This window comes from Podarcis vaucheri, assembly GCF_965113315.1.
Source record: "Podarcis vaucheri genome assembly, chromosome: 4".
Lineage (NCBI taxonomy): Eukaryota > Metazoa > Chordata > Lepidosauria > Squamata > Lacertidae > Podarcis > Podarcis vaucheri.
Window position 1 is genome coordinate 67,949,855 of NC_138762.1, and position 17,582 is coordinate 67,967,436.

Here is a 17,582-nt window from a genome sequence, read left to right on the forward strand (position 1 = left end):
GGGGGAAAGTGTGTCTTATAGGGTGAAAAATACGGTATTTTACTTTCACATTATGTGTTTGAAAAGTCAACAGTGTTCCTCCACTGCCCATGTTTATCTGACCTTGGTCGTCCCTCTGTCCTTCTAACCAACTACAAGTAACTGCTGCTTTCTACTTCAATGGGAAAAAACATTTAAAAATAACCACTCTCTTTTCCCTTGCAAAAAATAAATCCCAAATTTACATCAACAGCAACAGTTGATGGGTATACCTCTTTCCCCTTATACTGCAGTACACTAGCCCCCTGATGCCGAAAGTTTATTTTCAGTTGCTTTCTTCACATTTACCACACATAAATATTGGCGTATAAAGGCCAAATCTGGACTAGTCTTGGTTTGCTCTGCTATCCCCACTACAGTCTGCAAAGCGCATCAAAACATGCACCAAAGCCAAGAAGTTACTCCTGCTGATAGAAATGTTAAAATTGAAGTTACAGCAAGCAACTCCCGATAACCCCCCCTCTAAGGATAATATCTGCACAGATGTCCAATTCAAACAGCAGTGGAATAAGCTATCTCTTATTATTAAGTTTATATTACAGAGTAACGAAGGTTTTCAATAATACTGTGAACTCACAAAACAAATACAACTAAAATGCAACCATGAAAGCTATTTAAAAATAATTAAAATACAAATTATCTTAAGAATGAACAGTAAAGTAAGAGAAGGGAAGCTCTTCCTAGTCATGCTAGTAAAAGCTTTACAATTCTTGTAAGTCAAGGGAAATTATAGGTTATTACCATGGGAAAAAGTCATAAAATATTTGGTAGTACAGTATTAATTAGCTATTTGTCAGGTTTCCCTGCTCTCTTTCAGGCTTATTAAAATGGCACTGTAGCATATAAGGAATTCAAAACTCTAATATTTTCAACACTCAGAAAAAAATATATAAAACTGCTAAAGTGCAAAAAATGACCCATATTAATTATAATCAAAACCACAAAGAAAGAAAGATGTGTGGGCTATACCTGGAGCATCTAAAATTATTTCTTTATCCATATTAAAATAAAGTCACACTTTGGAAGCACATAACTCAAGAAATAGTGAAATTTGATGTATCTTAATATACACTGCAGCATACGTATACTATATGTGTCATTTAAATTGTGTTCAAATGAATTTAAAATTTATTCAAGAGCTGCATTACCTTACCCAAAAATTTTAATGGGGGGGGGAATGGGATTTTATGGGCCCCACTCATCCACTTCACAATAATTATTGCCCAGACCATTTTTTCTTGAGTTGAACAGCCTTTGAGCAGAAACGCAGGCTGATGTTAAATGCACCTTTCAATTTAACAGGTCTTTTTATGTGCAAATAAAAATGGGAACAATGGGATTGCAGGTATCAAAGGACGATTTCCTCCTCTGCTGTGGCCCTGAGGAAAATCCCCATTTGAAAGCTTAAGAGGGGAAAACCCACAATGGCACCAATGCAGAATTTCTTCCCTGATGGAAACGGCAACTTCAGAGAAGAGATTTTCTTCAGGAGTGCAGCAAGGCAGAAAGGGGTTAAATTTACCTTTCACAGCAGCAGCTAGCTGAATTGAGTTGAGATCATTTTAATTTCTTTTAGTATTTTAATTTTTGTATGGTTGTGATTTTTTCCCTTGATTTTAGTGTTTTATCTTTTTGTAAACCATTTTGAGGTTTGTTTGTTTTTACAATCAAATCAGTGTATAAATTTTATGAAATAAATAAATAAAATGCAGAGACACATTTAAAGTCAGATCTAAGATGGACCAAGACTTAAAGAAATGACAAGAGGTAAGAGATAATAGAATATGGGGAGGGGCAGAACAATCCCCAGGGTTGAGCTACAATACTGTATATGGTGAATGACAGTCTCATAATGACTCTCACAGCGCTGACCAGAATGGAAGAGGATAAGGCATGCAGGAAGTTCAGATGCTGGTAATTGGTACATAATGTGGTAACATGTAAGGAAATAAGACACACAAACTGACCAGATGCTTGGAGAATGTGTATATAAAAGAAAAACCAAGAAAGTGAGAGAAAAATTGACCCAGTTTTCGAATCTATAAATCAGAGGTATCAGAAGCTTGACTACCAGGAGGCCACATGAATATCTGCTGGGCAGGGCTCTTCACACACACATTCCTGGGCTCTATGGAATGCTCAAATGAATGGGCTCCAAACGGATGCCAAAATATACAGTCTAGTTGCTGCAGAAGTTGACCATCTGTGGCCCAAAACATGTAAGGCTAACAGATTTCATAAGAATCCAATCCTATAAAAACATTTTTGCTTTTTTTTTTTATAGAACGATGAAATGACTAAATTAGGCTTCAATTTAGTGCTGATTATGAAACTAGCCAATGGAAATAAGCAACGAAAATAATAATTAAATATGCTCCTTATTGAAGGTTAAAACTTTAGCAACCAAATGCTAGTTAGTGGATAAGATTTGCAAAATGGTACACTACCTACAGATAGATTACTTACCCAAGCAAGAGTTCAGGTGAACGATACCACCTGGTGGCCACATATTCTGTGTAGTTAGCATTGCTCCCTTCTGATAAATTCCGTGCAAAGCCTGTATCAGGGTAATTTGAAAATGACTTGAATGTGCATATACATTTATTTTAGCATTTTATTTTAGCATTTTATTTTTTTAAAGTAATTTTTTATTAAATTTTCCACCGTAATAACACAAACCACAAAGCAAAATTAAACACAAAAACAGAAAAGGAAAATTTTAGCATTTTAAGTTAAATGCTCTTTTTAAAGAAATTTATGAGCTATTTGCATGTCAGTTTTACTGCATTCCACACAAAAGCCACCTTGCCACTAGTTATTCAACATTAGCAGTCTTCAAATTTTTGTGCAAAAGGATCTTCTTTTTCCAGTTAAGTCAAGTCCTGTAGGTTATTCCACGAAGAGTAATGTAACATTAAGTGGCAGAAAAACAGATCCACAGAGAAGGCATTTGTATGCTAACCCAGAAGCAGCATAAACAGAAATATAATTAGTAGTTCACGCCCCGCCTCCTTTCCAGGCCTTCTGTGGAAGGGGAGAGGCAGCAAACTGGGATTCAAGTATGCATCTCTTGCTTTCGTCACAGACCTGGAAGTGTGGGGAAAGGAAGCTAAAGTCATTTGGCTCTATTTCTTGTTGCTTCTATGGAATGTATGAAGTGGGTCATCCAGTTAAGTAGGAACATGAATGTTCATTCTATCAGGATTCTACTGCTGGTAACAAGTATATCACTACTGCCTAGGAAGGGAGCTGCTTCTCTTAAAAGCCAAACCTACAGAATAGTGAGCTTTAGCCCTAATATGCTTCTGCTGTAGAACATGGGCATTCTTACCATGATTCTTGTTTATGGATGGGGCTAGAGGCCACTTCTCTGATATGGACTTCCAACTGAACTATTTGATACTTATCCATTTGCAAACACATTTGATATTTCAGTAGTCTAAGTAAAACCCTGCATACTTCTACATAACTGCCCAAATGAGTAAGCCTAATCTTGTGGGAGGGAAACAGTCTCAAAACAGAGCAGATGTACTAGAGCATGAAACACCATAGTATAATAGCCAAGTGCATCTGTCACAATTAGTCTATGCTTAGTACTCTTCTCTCAACATTTTTACTAGCAAGAAATCGCACCTGCACAATACATGTCTAAGCAGCTACTGCACATTGTATAAGTACAAAGCACAGCATATTTAAGGCATAGCAGACAAAGACTTCTAAAAAGCACTTATGTGTTAGCTTTGGACTCTTTCTTAAATAATAGCAAGAAACTAAGTGGAAAAAGAAAATCTTTCCCACAGGCAAAAAAAAAAAAAATTTGTAAGGAATCTTTCAGAAAAGCCTATCTGTCCTTTTTACTGTGAAACTGGTAAATTTCCAAAGAATTTGTGTGTGTGTGTGTGTGTGTGTGTGTGTGTGTGTGTGTTCCTGAATCGCAGAATGAAAACCGCTTCTACAAAAGAAGCCAAGAAACACAGACTTACAACAGCACAGTCCTATACAAGTCTACTCTGAAGTAAGTCTCACTGTTATCAACCAAGCTTATTCTCAGGTACAGGATTACAGCCTTAATGTTCTAAAAGCTCAAAAACACTGATATATTTTGCGTTCAAATTCAATGCTTCAGATCCTGAGTCTGATGATGAATAGAATACTGACGAGTATTTTGGCTAAGAATACCACAATTATTGGCTATTGTAGCTGTTCCAGGATTACTTATATGACAGAGCTCTCAAAATAGCAACCAAAATGTTTCGTGTCTGAGGTAACTCCCCTGTGAGGGAAAGTTACAACATTTGGGGCTTTTTAGTTTAGGAAAAGTCAATTAAGGGGAGCATAGTGGAGGTATATAAGATCATGCGTGGTGGGTAAAGAACAGCTTCTCTTTCTCTCTCTCATAATACAGTGGTACCTCTGGTTACAAACTTAATTCGTTCTGGAGGCCCATTCTTAACCTGAAACAGTTCTTAACCTGAGGTACCACTTTAGCTAATGGGGCCTCCCGCTGCCGCTGTGCCGCTGTCGTGTGATTTCTGTTCTCATCCTGAGGTAAAGTTCTTAATCCGAGATACTACTTCCAGGTTAGCGGAGTCTATAATCTGAAGTGTTTTTAACCCGAGGTACCATTGTACTAAAAACACAGGAACATCCAATGGATGGTGGGATTTGCAGGACAGAGAAAGGGAAGTACTTTATACAGTGGGTAGTTTAACTATGGAACTCACTTCCATAGGCGGTGGAGATGGCTCTCAAAGATAATTAGACCAATTCATGGAGACTAAAGCTGCCAATGGCTATTAGTCATGGATGGTACCTACTACCTTCAAGATCATATACACTATGTCTCTGAATACTAGATAGAATGCCATAGCTGGATGTTGAATTCCACCTTATATCTTCACACACTTAGGCATTTCAGGGCAGCTCAAGTAATTATCCTGTATCAGCACAACAAAATTAGGCCACAATCCTATGTATATTCAGAATTCCTTTAATTCAATGGTGTCGAGTCCCAGTCAGGTGGAGCTACAATTTCTGCCATTCATGCCCCAACTTTTACTGTGGGGTGAATGGATGTGTGCGTATGAGTGTATATGCATCTGTTTTTGCACTGAAATGCTAACTGGCAAACCATTCAAAGAACTGGACTATTTATTACTAGCAAAAGAGAAAACATTTTTGTTTTTATTGTAGAAACTAATTATCCTACAAAACATGTTAAAAAGAAAAGTTTTTCAGATGAAGCCAAACAAAGACAAACATAGTTCAAATTACAAATTTAAAGTCATAATATACAGAACATAAAAACAAGACACCCTTTTAAAATAAGAGTGTGCTTAAAAAAATGAAAATCCTTACCAAAGTCACACAATTTCAAAATATCATTGTGGCTTATTAAGAGATTCTCTGGCTTGATATCTGAAATATTAAATGTGTAGGAAAAAATTAGCATCATAGCATTTCACTAGTTCTGCATTATTAATTGATTTATTAGTTATTTTTCACACTATTTATTTGAAATACAGAAAAATAAATGTTAACAAATTCTACTTTTGGGGTTGTATCAAATACTGCTGGCCTGCTCATGCAACAGACTTTGCAACAGACCTTCCTCCCCCGCCCTTCCCTGCAGTCATTTATGCACTGGCAAAATCTGCTCTAGAGGGTTGGGAGACTTGCTGTTACATATTTTGGGGCATACGGGGGGGGGGGAACAGTCCCAGAAAATAAGATGGGTCCTAAAAAAATACACCTCAGTGTCCAAGGCCAGGGTAATGAGGTTCACAAGGTAAGGAGAGGCAAAAATATGCATTAGAGGAAAGCTAAGTTTGTTGACACGTGTTCTTATTTCTGATATACTCACCTCTATGAACAATATCATTTTTATGACACCAATGAATTGCTTTTATTAGTTGATAAATATAGCTTTTTACTTTTTCAGGTGTAACTCCATTTGGCATTTCTTCTAGCAATTCAAGCATATTCTATGAGTGAAAGCATAATTATATTAGAGGCTAAAAAAAGTTAATCTAGATTACTACCATAATTGCAAAGTTTTAAAAAACTAATTATGCAACAACATCATGACTTATTAATATTACAGATATGTTAATCTAACTTCATTTCAGAGAAAAGTCTACACACGTTCAATTTTTACAATAATCCAGAATATGGCAGTTAGTTAAGACTTCTGGTTCTGATACAAGACGACAGAAATCGGTTCTGCTTTCACAAAACTTAACAAGAATACTTGCAATAGTGTTTAAGTTACTTGTAACTTAAAACAAAGACAAATAGTATAAAAGGACAAATTTACAGTACGGCAGAACAAAGCAGAAACTTCTCTAAAGCTGGGTCTGAAAAGACTGGTATTCTGTACCAGCTACAATTTTCAGAGACGGCCTTACATAAAGTGTATCACAGTGCAACAGTCAGAATGTAATCAAGACACATATAGCGACCAGATCTACTTTTTCCATTGAAGTGTACTGCTGGCACACCAGCCCAAGCTGTGCAAAAGTAATTCTGATCACTAGCTGACCATCCAGGAACAAAATCAATGGTGAGGTTGAAGCAACGGCTGGAAGTCAGGCTTAGGCAAACTCGGCACTCCAGATGTTTTGGGACTACAACTCCCATCATCCCTGACCACTGGTCCTGTTAGCTAGCGATGATGTGAGTTGTAGTTCCAAAGCATCTGGAGGGCCGAGTTTGCCTAAACCTGGCTGCAGCTTTCTATAGAGAGTACAGAGTTTATTTTGTTTCATTGTTATGTCTGCTTAAACAGGTTTTTGAAAGCAATTGTGTAGATAATGGGTTTTTAGTTCCTCCTCTTGTTTATATTTGCTTCAAATTGCTGTGCATGGTTTTACTCTTGTTTTTAATTAGCAAACTGCTTGGGGTATCTTTATAAATCATATCCCATATCACAATTTGTTACCAGCTCTGGTTAACGGTAAAAACCATACACATGTTAAAGTTGTGATCCCATGCATGCTTACTTTGAAGTAAGTACTATTACATTAATCATCCATGGACTATTATTTGGTCGCCAGGATTAGACCCATGGTGTGATCAGGGGTGAGCCTTGGACTACATGCTCCTCCTGAACGGAATGAGCGCAGGATAAAGTCAAACAGAAAGTGGTCCCTTTCTCTCTAGATGATTAATAATTAGTTAATAACCTATGAAGGATTTTGGATATGGATTTATTAGGTATTCACCATTTAGTCAAATTATATTTTATATTACAAACTTGTGTTCTCCAGACTTTACTCAGAGGTTTCTAGTTTTCCTTACTGAAAGGCTTACAAGATGCTGGAAGTGTCTGTCAATTAATATCTATTGTCTGTCATTGGTTATGTCAAATAGGTAAGATCAGTCTCCAACAGACAGTAAAAATACAGGGTGAGTCCCTTAAAAGAGGCCCCGTGGATACAGAGTATACTCTTTTAAAAGACTCACCCTGTATATTAGCTGTTCTTGCAAAACACATCTTATCTATAGGTGGTGAAACTACAGGTTAAGAAACAAACATTTCCTAGAAAAATAACTGAATGTAGAAGTAGCTACTAGTTAGGATCGGAAAAAAGAAGTTTTGCCACATTTGAATAGTGGCTTAATTTAAGAATTACTTGGTCAGAAAAGAATATCTTCATTTATTGTTCAAGAATGCACTAATAATTTGGTTATTTCCTGCAAGCCCACATGTCCAACTTTAAATCCTCCTAGTCCCAACTGATTTTGCTATCTTCTGGCTAGAGATGGATCTACTTTTGTGGAATAATGTAATCAAGCAAGTAGGAGCTGTTCATAATATTATTTCTGCAAGAATAAAAACTATAACAATTTTTGATGGATAAAAATAACTTCTTTTTTTAGTTTCAGGTTTAGGAACACCCGAACTAATTTTTTTTAAAAAAACTTACTTTTTCTACATATTCAAACACCAAATACAGTTTCCCCCTTCTTCTGAAAGCTTCTTTCAGCTCGACTATGTTTTCCTGTTTCAAAGTACGGAGCATTTTAAGTTCTCGTAAAGTAGTTTCTTTGACCTCTTCATTTTCTAAAAGTTAAAAAGGAAAGTTGGTAAAACTAACTTTAAAAAACAAAACAAAAAGCCTCCTTGTATGGAAAGAGATTCATTAAAATTTTGACACCAAGGAAAGTCTACCACTATCAATCCTCTATTCATATAACATTACAGGTACTCCATCAATGTTAGTACGAAAGCATATTCTTAAAAACTATTATTATACTAGGGCTAAGGAAATGTATTATGATTTTTACATAGACAATGTTCGCATCTCGGAGGATAAACTAAAGAAAAACTAGAAAGATACAAGTGCCAAGTCTACTGTGGATGTAGAGAACTCTCCTTTTTCCATTCAAAAGGTATTAGAGACGTGGCAATACATAAACTTTCAGAGTCTGAAGGTTTTATGAAGCACTCAAGTGGTAATACTAAGAGATTAATTTCAATACTGTACCGTGGTTTATTGAAATCAGAAGTGAATGGTACAAAAGGTCTTAAAATAACGTGGGAGCAAGAACTGGGTTTGAAACTAGAGGAACAGGAATGGCAGGCAAGATGGAACAAACCCCCATGTAGGTCCATCTCGGCTAGGTCCATCATACATTTTTAGTCACCAGAAGACAACATTCCTCTTTAACCAGACCTTTGGCTAATTAAAACTCTATATCCTTCCAAATGTGTTAGGGAGAGTGTTATTGCTTTGTTTTGTTTTATTATGTATTTTGTGTTCCCATTTTGTATTTTTATCTTGCCACCCACCCTGAGATCTTCATGAAGGGCAGTATACAAATTTAACAAAATAATTAGTTTATTTAAACTAATAATTAATAATTAATTTAATAAAATAAAAATTAGTTGCAAGAAAAACTTTTTTGGGATGGGAAAGCAGACAGCATGAAGGGCTAAACAACCATTCTCTGCTGGAACACTCCCTCCCAAGTATGCTCTGTGACTGAGAAGTCTATCATTATATGTAACTGCTGAATTTTGCGCTAAGCTACACTGTTAAACATGCTTGTGATACGTGAAACTCAACTTAAGAGGAAACTACTTCCAAGGAAACATGCTCTGAAATAGGTTGAAGTTTTCGGTCATCCAAACCTTTCCCAATGGCTTACCTGTGGTTTGTTTACTGCCAACAAACCACAATCATGCAATTAACATCACATTTTGTTTTGCCCTAAACACTCGCTGTGAAGAACCCATGCCTTTCTGACTCTGAAGAATCAGTCTGAGTGAAAAGGAAAAGCTAGGAGAGCTTTCAAGTGGAGAGTAAGAACAAGTAATACTGCTTACTGTTCTACTTTCAACAACTGCCTGACAGGCGGAATGTCAGCAGGCGAGTTTATGTGTTAAGGAAATGCTGTACCAGGAAGGAGGGGTGTTGCCTGATGAATATCCATCAAATATGTACCCTGCCTCTCACCCACTGCAGCAGGAGAGAACAGCAACACACCAGCAACCTGAGTAACAGCAATTTTAGCTTCAGTAAGCTGGCACAACTTACCCCAGGTTAATTTACCCCCATTACAAACTCCATTTGGGAAGAATGTGACGTACACTGCTCTTTTTTGCAGGTTAAGTTCCACTAGGGTACTAGTTCAGGGAACCCAGCTAAAAGGTGACCCTTCCACAGCCTCAGAACACCCCTCTGGGGGGCTTACACCACCTTAACTTCCACCCGCTGAGCCAGGGTGAAAGACTTATCCCAACATAGCTCTGGCTGAAACTCCAAGGTGTCAGGTGTAGATTGCTTTAAATGTGTTTAGGATGGCAGCCCAAGTTTCAATTTCCATTTATCAAAAATAGTATGGTTTCTTAAAGCTGCCTAATTGAAGAAAGTAGACCATTTAACAGTAAAATTATGGAACAGGATCATTTTGATTGGAAATCAATTGGGTAGTTTGTAAAGGTCTGATTTGAAAGGGAAATATGGGTGGGTTGCAAATTGAAAATCTTATTTCAGGTGATCTGGATAGGAATTAAATGATTTATCTAAATGAAATTAGAATTCTAGTGATTATTTCTAAATTTGCACATGCAAATTCTATCTCCATTTAAGTCCTCTTCTTTGTTGGTGCATATCCTCTTTTTTGGTGATGTATAAGTGCCTACACTACAGGCCTTTATCCACTTCTTATGAGCAAATTGATGTGTTTTCCTAATCTTAAAAGCAATTCTTTCTCATACACGTGTGGGTCTCAGGTGGTACGTCTCCATAGTTTTGGGCATTGCACTTGGAGGAGGTAAAAAAGTACCTTACTTCACCAGTCTTACAGGAAACCAGGCAGAGGGCCTTCTCAGTAGTGGCACCTGCCCTGTGGAATGCCCACCCACCAGGTGTCAAAGAGAAAAAACTACCACCAGACTTTTAGAACACATCTGAAGGCAGACCTCTTTAGGGAAGCTTTTAATGTTTAATATATTATTGTATTTTAATATTCTGTTGGAAGCCGCCCAGAGTGGCTGGGGAAACCCAGCCAGATGGGTCAGGTATAAATAAATAAATAAATAAATAAATAAATTATTTTTATTATTATTATTATTTTATCTCACATAGGATAAAAGAGAATTTCACTCCCGAATATGTACACAAAGAAATCGGGAACGTAGTAAGCTAGTCACAGCTTTAATTCATGATTCTGTGAATCTGGGACGATCAATTATATGCCTGCTGCTTTCCCCTGAATTATGTTTGTGATGGAGTGTGTGTGACATCGACAGTAGACTATGTCAGCATCTATGACAAACTGATAATGAAAAAGGCCTTTTGAGATGATACAGAGTAGTTAAAAACTGTGAACCTGTATGAAATAAACTAGTAGCATATCAACGGCCCTATCAAAATCAAGAGTCCCATGTTCTCTAGTTAAAAATTCAAGAACTGAAGATTATTAAGACAAGAGTTTATTTCTATATTGGATATGAAAGCAAGTTTCTCAAAATTATAAGATCTAATTGCATCAGTTAAATCATTCTTAGTAAGTTTGAAGATCTACATGACATACAGAAAGATGGGGGGTATAAATAAATTATTATTAATTATTATTATTATTATTAACTGCAACATAAAAAGTTTAACCTTCCTCCCTGAAAATAATTTTAACTACTTGGAATAAATTAAAGGGAGCCATAAGTACCAAAAATAAAAGTTAAAATCTGTTCATAATGTGGAAAGCATACAGGTTTAACATTAAACATCTAGCATTGTCTCAGCAGAAGCTTTGGAACAAATCTCCTTAGGTCCCCTTTGCCACACAAAAGAGTTAGCTCTTAAGTAGCTATTGTGAGTCTCGGAAATAGTCAATGCTTAACACAAACGACACTAAAATAAGCATTATATAATGGGACAGATTTTTATCTTAAGACACAAAGCCTGCTGAATTTCATCACCAATGCATTGATATATACAAGTGGAAAAAAATACCTTCACTGTCTTTGAACTTCTTAATGGCCACAATTTCATGTGTTTCCTATAAATAAAAAAGGCAGCAAAATCAGCTCTTTGTCAAACCACACAAATATCCCACCATCCAATAAACATCAAGGTTCTGCAATAAACGCTTACTTTCAGCTAGTATCTAGTGCTACTTTGTGTTCCAAATCTGTGAAGGCCTAGAAATGTTGTAGTTAAAAGCAGGGCTTTTATAGCTGTCCCCAAGGTTACAAGCAAAATTCTCGCTCAGAGGTCTGCAGTTCTTCCAATGTATTGGATTTTTAGTGGAGAATGTAAAGATCAGCTTTTTCACTTGGCATCTGAGCTGGCTGGCTAGTCTTTCTGGATCAACTAAATAGACATCATGTTATTTTTTATGAGGTTTTATATTTGCTCGAATCCAAAGGGCCTGTTGCATACAGCTAGTGCAAGGGGAGGAACTCCTTCCAGACTTTTTACCAAGTCCTCCTCTCATTGCAGCCATCACACCTTATCATGTTATGACATGAGGGCTCTCCAGCTCTTTCAGGGCTGCAGGAGGAGGAGGAAGGTGTGAAAGCCTTTTAATGTCACCAAAACTCTACTTACACCCATGCCATGGGTGGTTGCTGTTGTTATGGGAGGGTGTTTGGGTTTTTGTTTTTGTTTTCTTTGGTAAGCCACCATGAGCCTTGGAGATGTGGCACAGAAATTAAAACAATAGTAAACATACTTTCAAAGAAACAAAGTAAATTAAAAATTAAATTAGAAGGAAAAAATACTTTTAATCACCAGGTGCAAAGCAATATATGGATACACTGAATATATTACTATTCTTATATTGAAACCTGGCATTAAATCAATCTTTTGAGAATTAAATAAAGGTTCATAATATGAGATAAGCATCACAAGCATTTGAAGCTTATTCAATTGGGATTACTTATCTAAAACAAAATACCATCCTAGATCCTTTGGATAAAGCAGGATGCCACTTTGGGAGGTTATTTTACGTATGTGTGGTTCTTCTAGAATACAAGTAAGGAAACCTCTGGTGCTTGGGCCAAATTGAAGTCACCAGGTCGGCCTATTGTGGCCCACCAGGCTGTCTCCCCCAGCCACAATCAGGGACAGGCAAAGCTATGGCTATAAAAAAACAACAACCCAGAACCCTAGAGCATGCTCCTGTTTGTTCCTTTGCAAACAAAAGGCTTCCACTGTTTCAAGTGGGTGCCAAATACAAGACTCAAAGCCATAGTCAGATCCACCATTGTATAATGTCAGGTGATTTGATGTCAGTTTTGGCTTGTAGAAGGCTGACCACAACAGGATCCAGCTCTCTGGCCAAAAGTGGCTCCACGTCCCTCTCTACCAGAACATTCGAAAGAAATGATCCAACTAATATTAACACTGAACAGAATCACTTTGCCACTTTCTACCATATTAATTACCTAGTTCTGAATAGTGAGTCTTCTCTTCAAATTGCACAGACTATGGTATAAAAGCTGTGAGCTTCTATTCATGCTAAACAGGTTGCACAGTAGCAACACTGAGAATTAAGGTGATTTCTTACTAAAGAATCAAAAGCATATAGAGTAAAAACCAAACAATTAACAATATATATTATTGATGCTGTTCCAATAACTAACTACTCCCTGAAAAAGCTGAAATACAAGAACTGCACAGGAAGTTACTTTATCAGAAGCTAGCCAGAAAGTCATAACAATCTACAGATGGCACTGCTTGTGAATTACTCTTTACATAATCATGGCAGTATTCCATATTTGCCATAAATGTTAATTAGTTTCAGGAAGACAAGTTCTACACTTGGTGAGGATGTAAGCTATGGAAGATTGTAAATTAGTAGGCAAGCTCTTGACTTTTAATAATCCTGTTTTGGCTAGGGAGCCCCCCCCCCCCGACACTCTGGCCTTTTGGTCACTTCTGGTGCTAATCTTGTGATCCTTCAAGTGTAAGACAGGCCCATCCCACACATAACTTCCCTGTGTTTGTCCAGGTTGAAGATGGTGGCATATAAGAATCATTTAACAAAAAAGTTTTTTGTTTAACAAGCTGTGTTTTAAAAGGCTTCCCTATTCACCCAGCTTCCAAAAAGCCAAGAAATTGCAGCTCTTAAGGGCCACACTCTGAACAGACATATCATTTAAGAAATAGTGTAGTAAGAGACACTGCACCTGCTACTCTACTGTCTATAGAGCCCTATTCCAAGGAACAGGAGATGACCACTGCTGAGATGACCAGTTGGCAACGCTCCAGATAATGTTATTTCCTATTCATAATATACTGATTCTAACCCAATAAAGGCTTTGAACATCCCATGTATTGTTTCTCTGTCAGCAGGCACTGGTACACATGGATTCTTCCCCCACACCCTCTCTAGTATGATTTAGCTTCACCTGGCCTCGGGACAGGATTCTGAGTGGGTGGACTGAACATGAACCATGATGAGCTCAGAAGTAGTAGTCCCTCTTATCCATGCTCAATCAAGCACACTGTACTGTGAGGAGAGGGGGCAGTCCTCTATATAATTTATTATGGTCAAAGACCAGCTCACATAACATAACACAATAAAAAACAGTGTTCATAAAGATAAAATATACAGTCGTAACAGATTGCAGCAATAGCTCATGAGTTAAAACTGAGATATACACCCGTACAACTGAGATTTGGGCTACCATAAAAAATTGACCCTGAGGCACCCCAAAGGGCAACTTCAGCATTTCCCTAGTGAGCTATTTTATTCTAGAGGATGATCTGTGCCTACAAATCTGGGCACAGAATCTGGCTACCAGCCAGGTCATCTTATGATCTTTGCCTAAGAGGAGAGAATTAAGTTTAGACTTGTCTGAAAGATTGGTGAGCCTCTTCAGCAAAGGGTCAATGGTGTCTCTATGAATCTCAACATAAAAAGTAGGGGGCAGTCTGCTGCCAGGGTATATGAGCCAGCCTGGTGGAGAAGGGCTGGGCTGGTTATGTGGGTTGCCAAGAGAGGGGGTGGGCCAAAAGGGCTGGTTGTCCCATGGGGGAGGCAGACTATTATTTTATGCAACAGTACTAATTGACCTAGGTGTGCCTGGGTGTCTAGGTCTGTAGGAATGCCACCTAGCAGGCCACCTCCTTCATTTTGACTGATAGGCCAGCCCTGCCAGGTAGCATTCCAGCAATTGTTAATTATGCCTCTTGTTGCCACTATTTGCCTTGGGTTCCTCAGACTCCCTTCCTGAAAGAGTTCTGTATATTCTGGCCCCCTCCCAATGGATGCTTGATAAAAATCTTTTTTCCCCCTTCAGTAGGTCTTGACCCCCTGTTCCACAGAGGGCTGTGAAAGCACCTCTCCAGGGCTCTTGCCTAGAGAGCTATGTAAGCTCTCTGTATTCTACTCAAAAACAGTGGCTGTGAGTAGCATAAAGGGTATTCAAGGTAGAGGCTAGCAATACAGTCATACCTCGGGTTGAAGTAGCTTCGGGATGAATATTTTCGGGTTGCGCTCCGCGGCTACCCGGAAGTAACAGATTTCCAGGTTTCGCCGCTCACGCAGACACTCAAAATGACGTCACGTGCATGTGCGGAAGCGCCAAATCACAACCCATGCACGTGCATGCATGCGGTCGCGGGTTACGTTCGCTTCTGGATGCGAACGGGGCTCTGGAACGGATCCCGTTTGCATCCAGAGGTACCACTGTACAGGGGTAACTGCTAACTGTGGCAGTGGGCCTTATATGTTATCTTGCATTCTGTCTGTATTGTGTGGCTGTGATCAGTGTACTATGATCAGTGGGCAGCTGCATTCTTTTCCATAGATCCCAGGGGTATATAGGCCATTTTCTGGTTGTGAGTTTCCCCACTACCAGACACAGGGGACACTGGCCACTCTGCCAGTGTATCTTTGGTCTGGCATAACATGAACACAGATTGCGAAAAGACTGCAATTAATATTGATTATATGAGTTTAAATTGATTAAAGCAAGAAGGTATCAGTTATACATGTCTCATGGCATAGTGCTCTGTGAGAGTCCAAATCCACCTCAGCACCTGTATTGCAGGACAAAAGATTTCTGCCTAGCCTACTTTCAGTTTACACCAATAATGTACAGTAGAATGGCTGCATACCTGCACTGCAGGGAGTTGGCGTCCCTTCCAACTCTACAATTCTATGCTTCTGTGACCATGGTTCAAACTCTTACAACTAAAACAAGCCCACTGCAAACGGTGGATTGTGAACCTGTTTTAAGCCACAAATATTCAATTCATACGAAAGCAGTCAAGATTTATGGAATCTGAAATTAAACGCGGCGTAAATTCTTCTTCTGGAGGAGAAGGGAGCTCATGAGTTCAAGTCTTCACTACAGCTCATTCTAGCTTGCACACTTAGCACTATATACAAGCCAGCTCCAAATGTCCTTGAGCATCTCAAGAAGCACTTCAATGCAAAGTCTTTCCCAGAGTCAAAACGCAGGTTTTATCAAGCGGCTTGGGAGAAAAGGATTATGTCTTCTATAAAACAGAAGGCCAAGAACACAACAATCCCTGTCTAGCAAAGTGACCAGATAACATCCTTGAGATATTTTTCAGTTTCTTCATCATATTAAATAAAACATTCTCAATTGGACTCAATAAAAAGTAAAATTGTCACATACACACTTCTCTTCCCCTACTAAAAAAACCAACCCACACCAAACACACCCAGTGAATATTTTTATCTTCTTCCAACCACCTTACAATTTATTCACTACCAATCACACAAAATCTCACAGGGATAAAATTTAAAAGGGCAGTGCCAACACCCAGTTCCCTCACATTCAAACGAGGCAATGGAAGTGCTGAATTGGTGCCTGGAATCAGAAGGAGGCTGGATGAAGGCCAATAAACTGCAGCTCATTCATGATAAAATGGGCTGGTGGTTTCTTTATTCTGACAGATGGTGTTCAACCTGTTCTGAATGGGGTTGCACTCTCTGTAAAGGATTGCATTTGTAGTTTGGGACACCGATGCTGGACTCAATACTGCCAAGAGAGGCCACATGTCTCTGTGGCAAGGAGCACCTTCAATCATTTTAGACACTGAACAAGTTATGGTCTCACATTAGGCAGAGAGCCTAGTCTCAGTTATCCAAGCTTTGGCAATACCGAGGATTGACTACTATAATGTACTGAGCATAGGGCTGCCTCTGAAGATTGTGTGTAAACTTCCATTAGCTCAAAATCCAGGCATCCTGCTGTTGACTGAGGCTAGTTAGTCAAAACATTTCTCCAGGATTTTAAGCCCAACATACTCATATTTGACTTCAAAGAGTAATGATTTGACTTCAAGATATTGTAGAGCTCAAATAGGTGCAGAACAGGGCACCCAAAAGGCTCCTTGGGCCAAAAAAGTCCCCTGTAATGAAAGGTTCTAAACTTTCTAGTTTAGAAAAAAGGGGAGCACAATTGAGGTGAGGGAATAACACAACAAAGGTGTAAAAAGATTGTGCACAGTGTGCAGAAATAATTTTTGTTCGTGTCTACTGTTCTGTTTTACATTTAATTACAACACTTGGTTGAGTGGCTTTCTATTTAGTTTTAAATTATTTCTAAATCTTCATCTTTTGCCATTTCTATTACAGAATAATTTCAATATAAACACCTCAAAAAGTTTTGATGGGCTGTCTCAGCACAGTGAAGAGAGCAAAATAATTTAAGTTAAAAATAAATAATTAAACTTACAAATGAATGCACTACATTTCTGAACAATTATCCTATTTTCTATGACAGATTAATTTATATCTTTGTCTTCTTACAGTCTTTAGTGGCTATCTGGTCATATTTTCATCTGTCGTGTACTTCAATACTGTTTTATCCCTAGCTTTCATATTGTTAGTGATTTGCTTTTCAAATCTTTCTTGGCCTATTTTACTGGAAACTTAACATTTTATCTTTCCAGTATTTGTACTCTTTTATATTACCTTCATTCAGAAGCAGAAAATGGGTACGGTTCTTTCATATGAAAGAACAAAGTGCTAGAGTAAACACTAGTGCTGATTAGATGCAGATATGTGCTAATCACAGTATTTCATATTGTTCTCAGAACTTCAGATTA

The 17,582-nt window shown here is 38.1% G+C and overlaps 1 protein-coding gene across 4 annotated transcripts in view; it reads right to left on the reverse strand.

Moving 5' to 3' along the window:
- Window positions 1–17,582, reverse strand: part of CDKL5 (cyclin dependent kinase like 5) — a 63,512-nt gene that overhangs the window by 29,445 nt on the left and 16,485 nt on the right. For all 4 annotated transcript variants that reach the window (XM_082221632.1, XM_082221633.1, XM_082221631.1 and 1 more), the window contains exons 4-8: window positions 11,502–11,547; window positions 7,968–8,104; window positions 5,903–6,023; window positions 5,398–5,457; window positions 2,506–2,596 (exon numbers count right to left, since the gene is read on the reverse strand). In XM_082221632.1, the coding sequence (XP_082077758.1) occupies window positions 2,506–2,596; window positions 5,398–5,457; window positions 5,903–6,023; window positions 7,968–8,104; window positions 11,502–11,547 (455 nt within the window). The remainder of the gene's footprint in view (window positions 1–2,505; window positions 2,597–5,397; window positions 5,458–5,902; window positions 6,024–7,967; window positions 8,105–11,501; window positions 11,548–17,582) is intronic.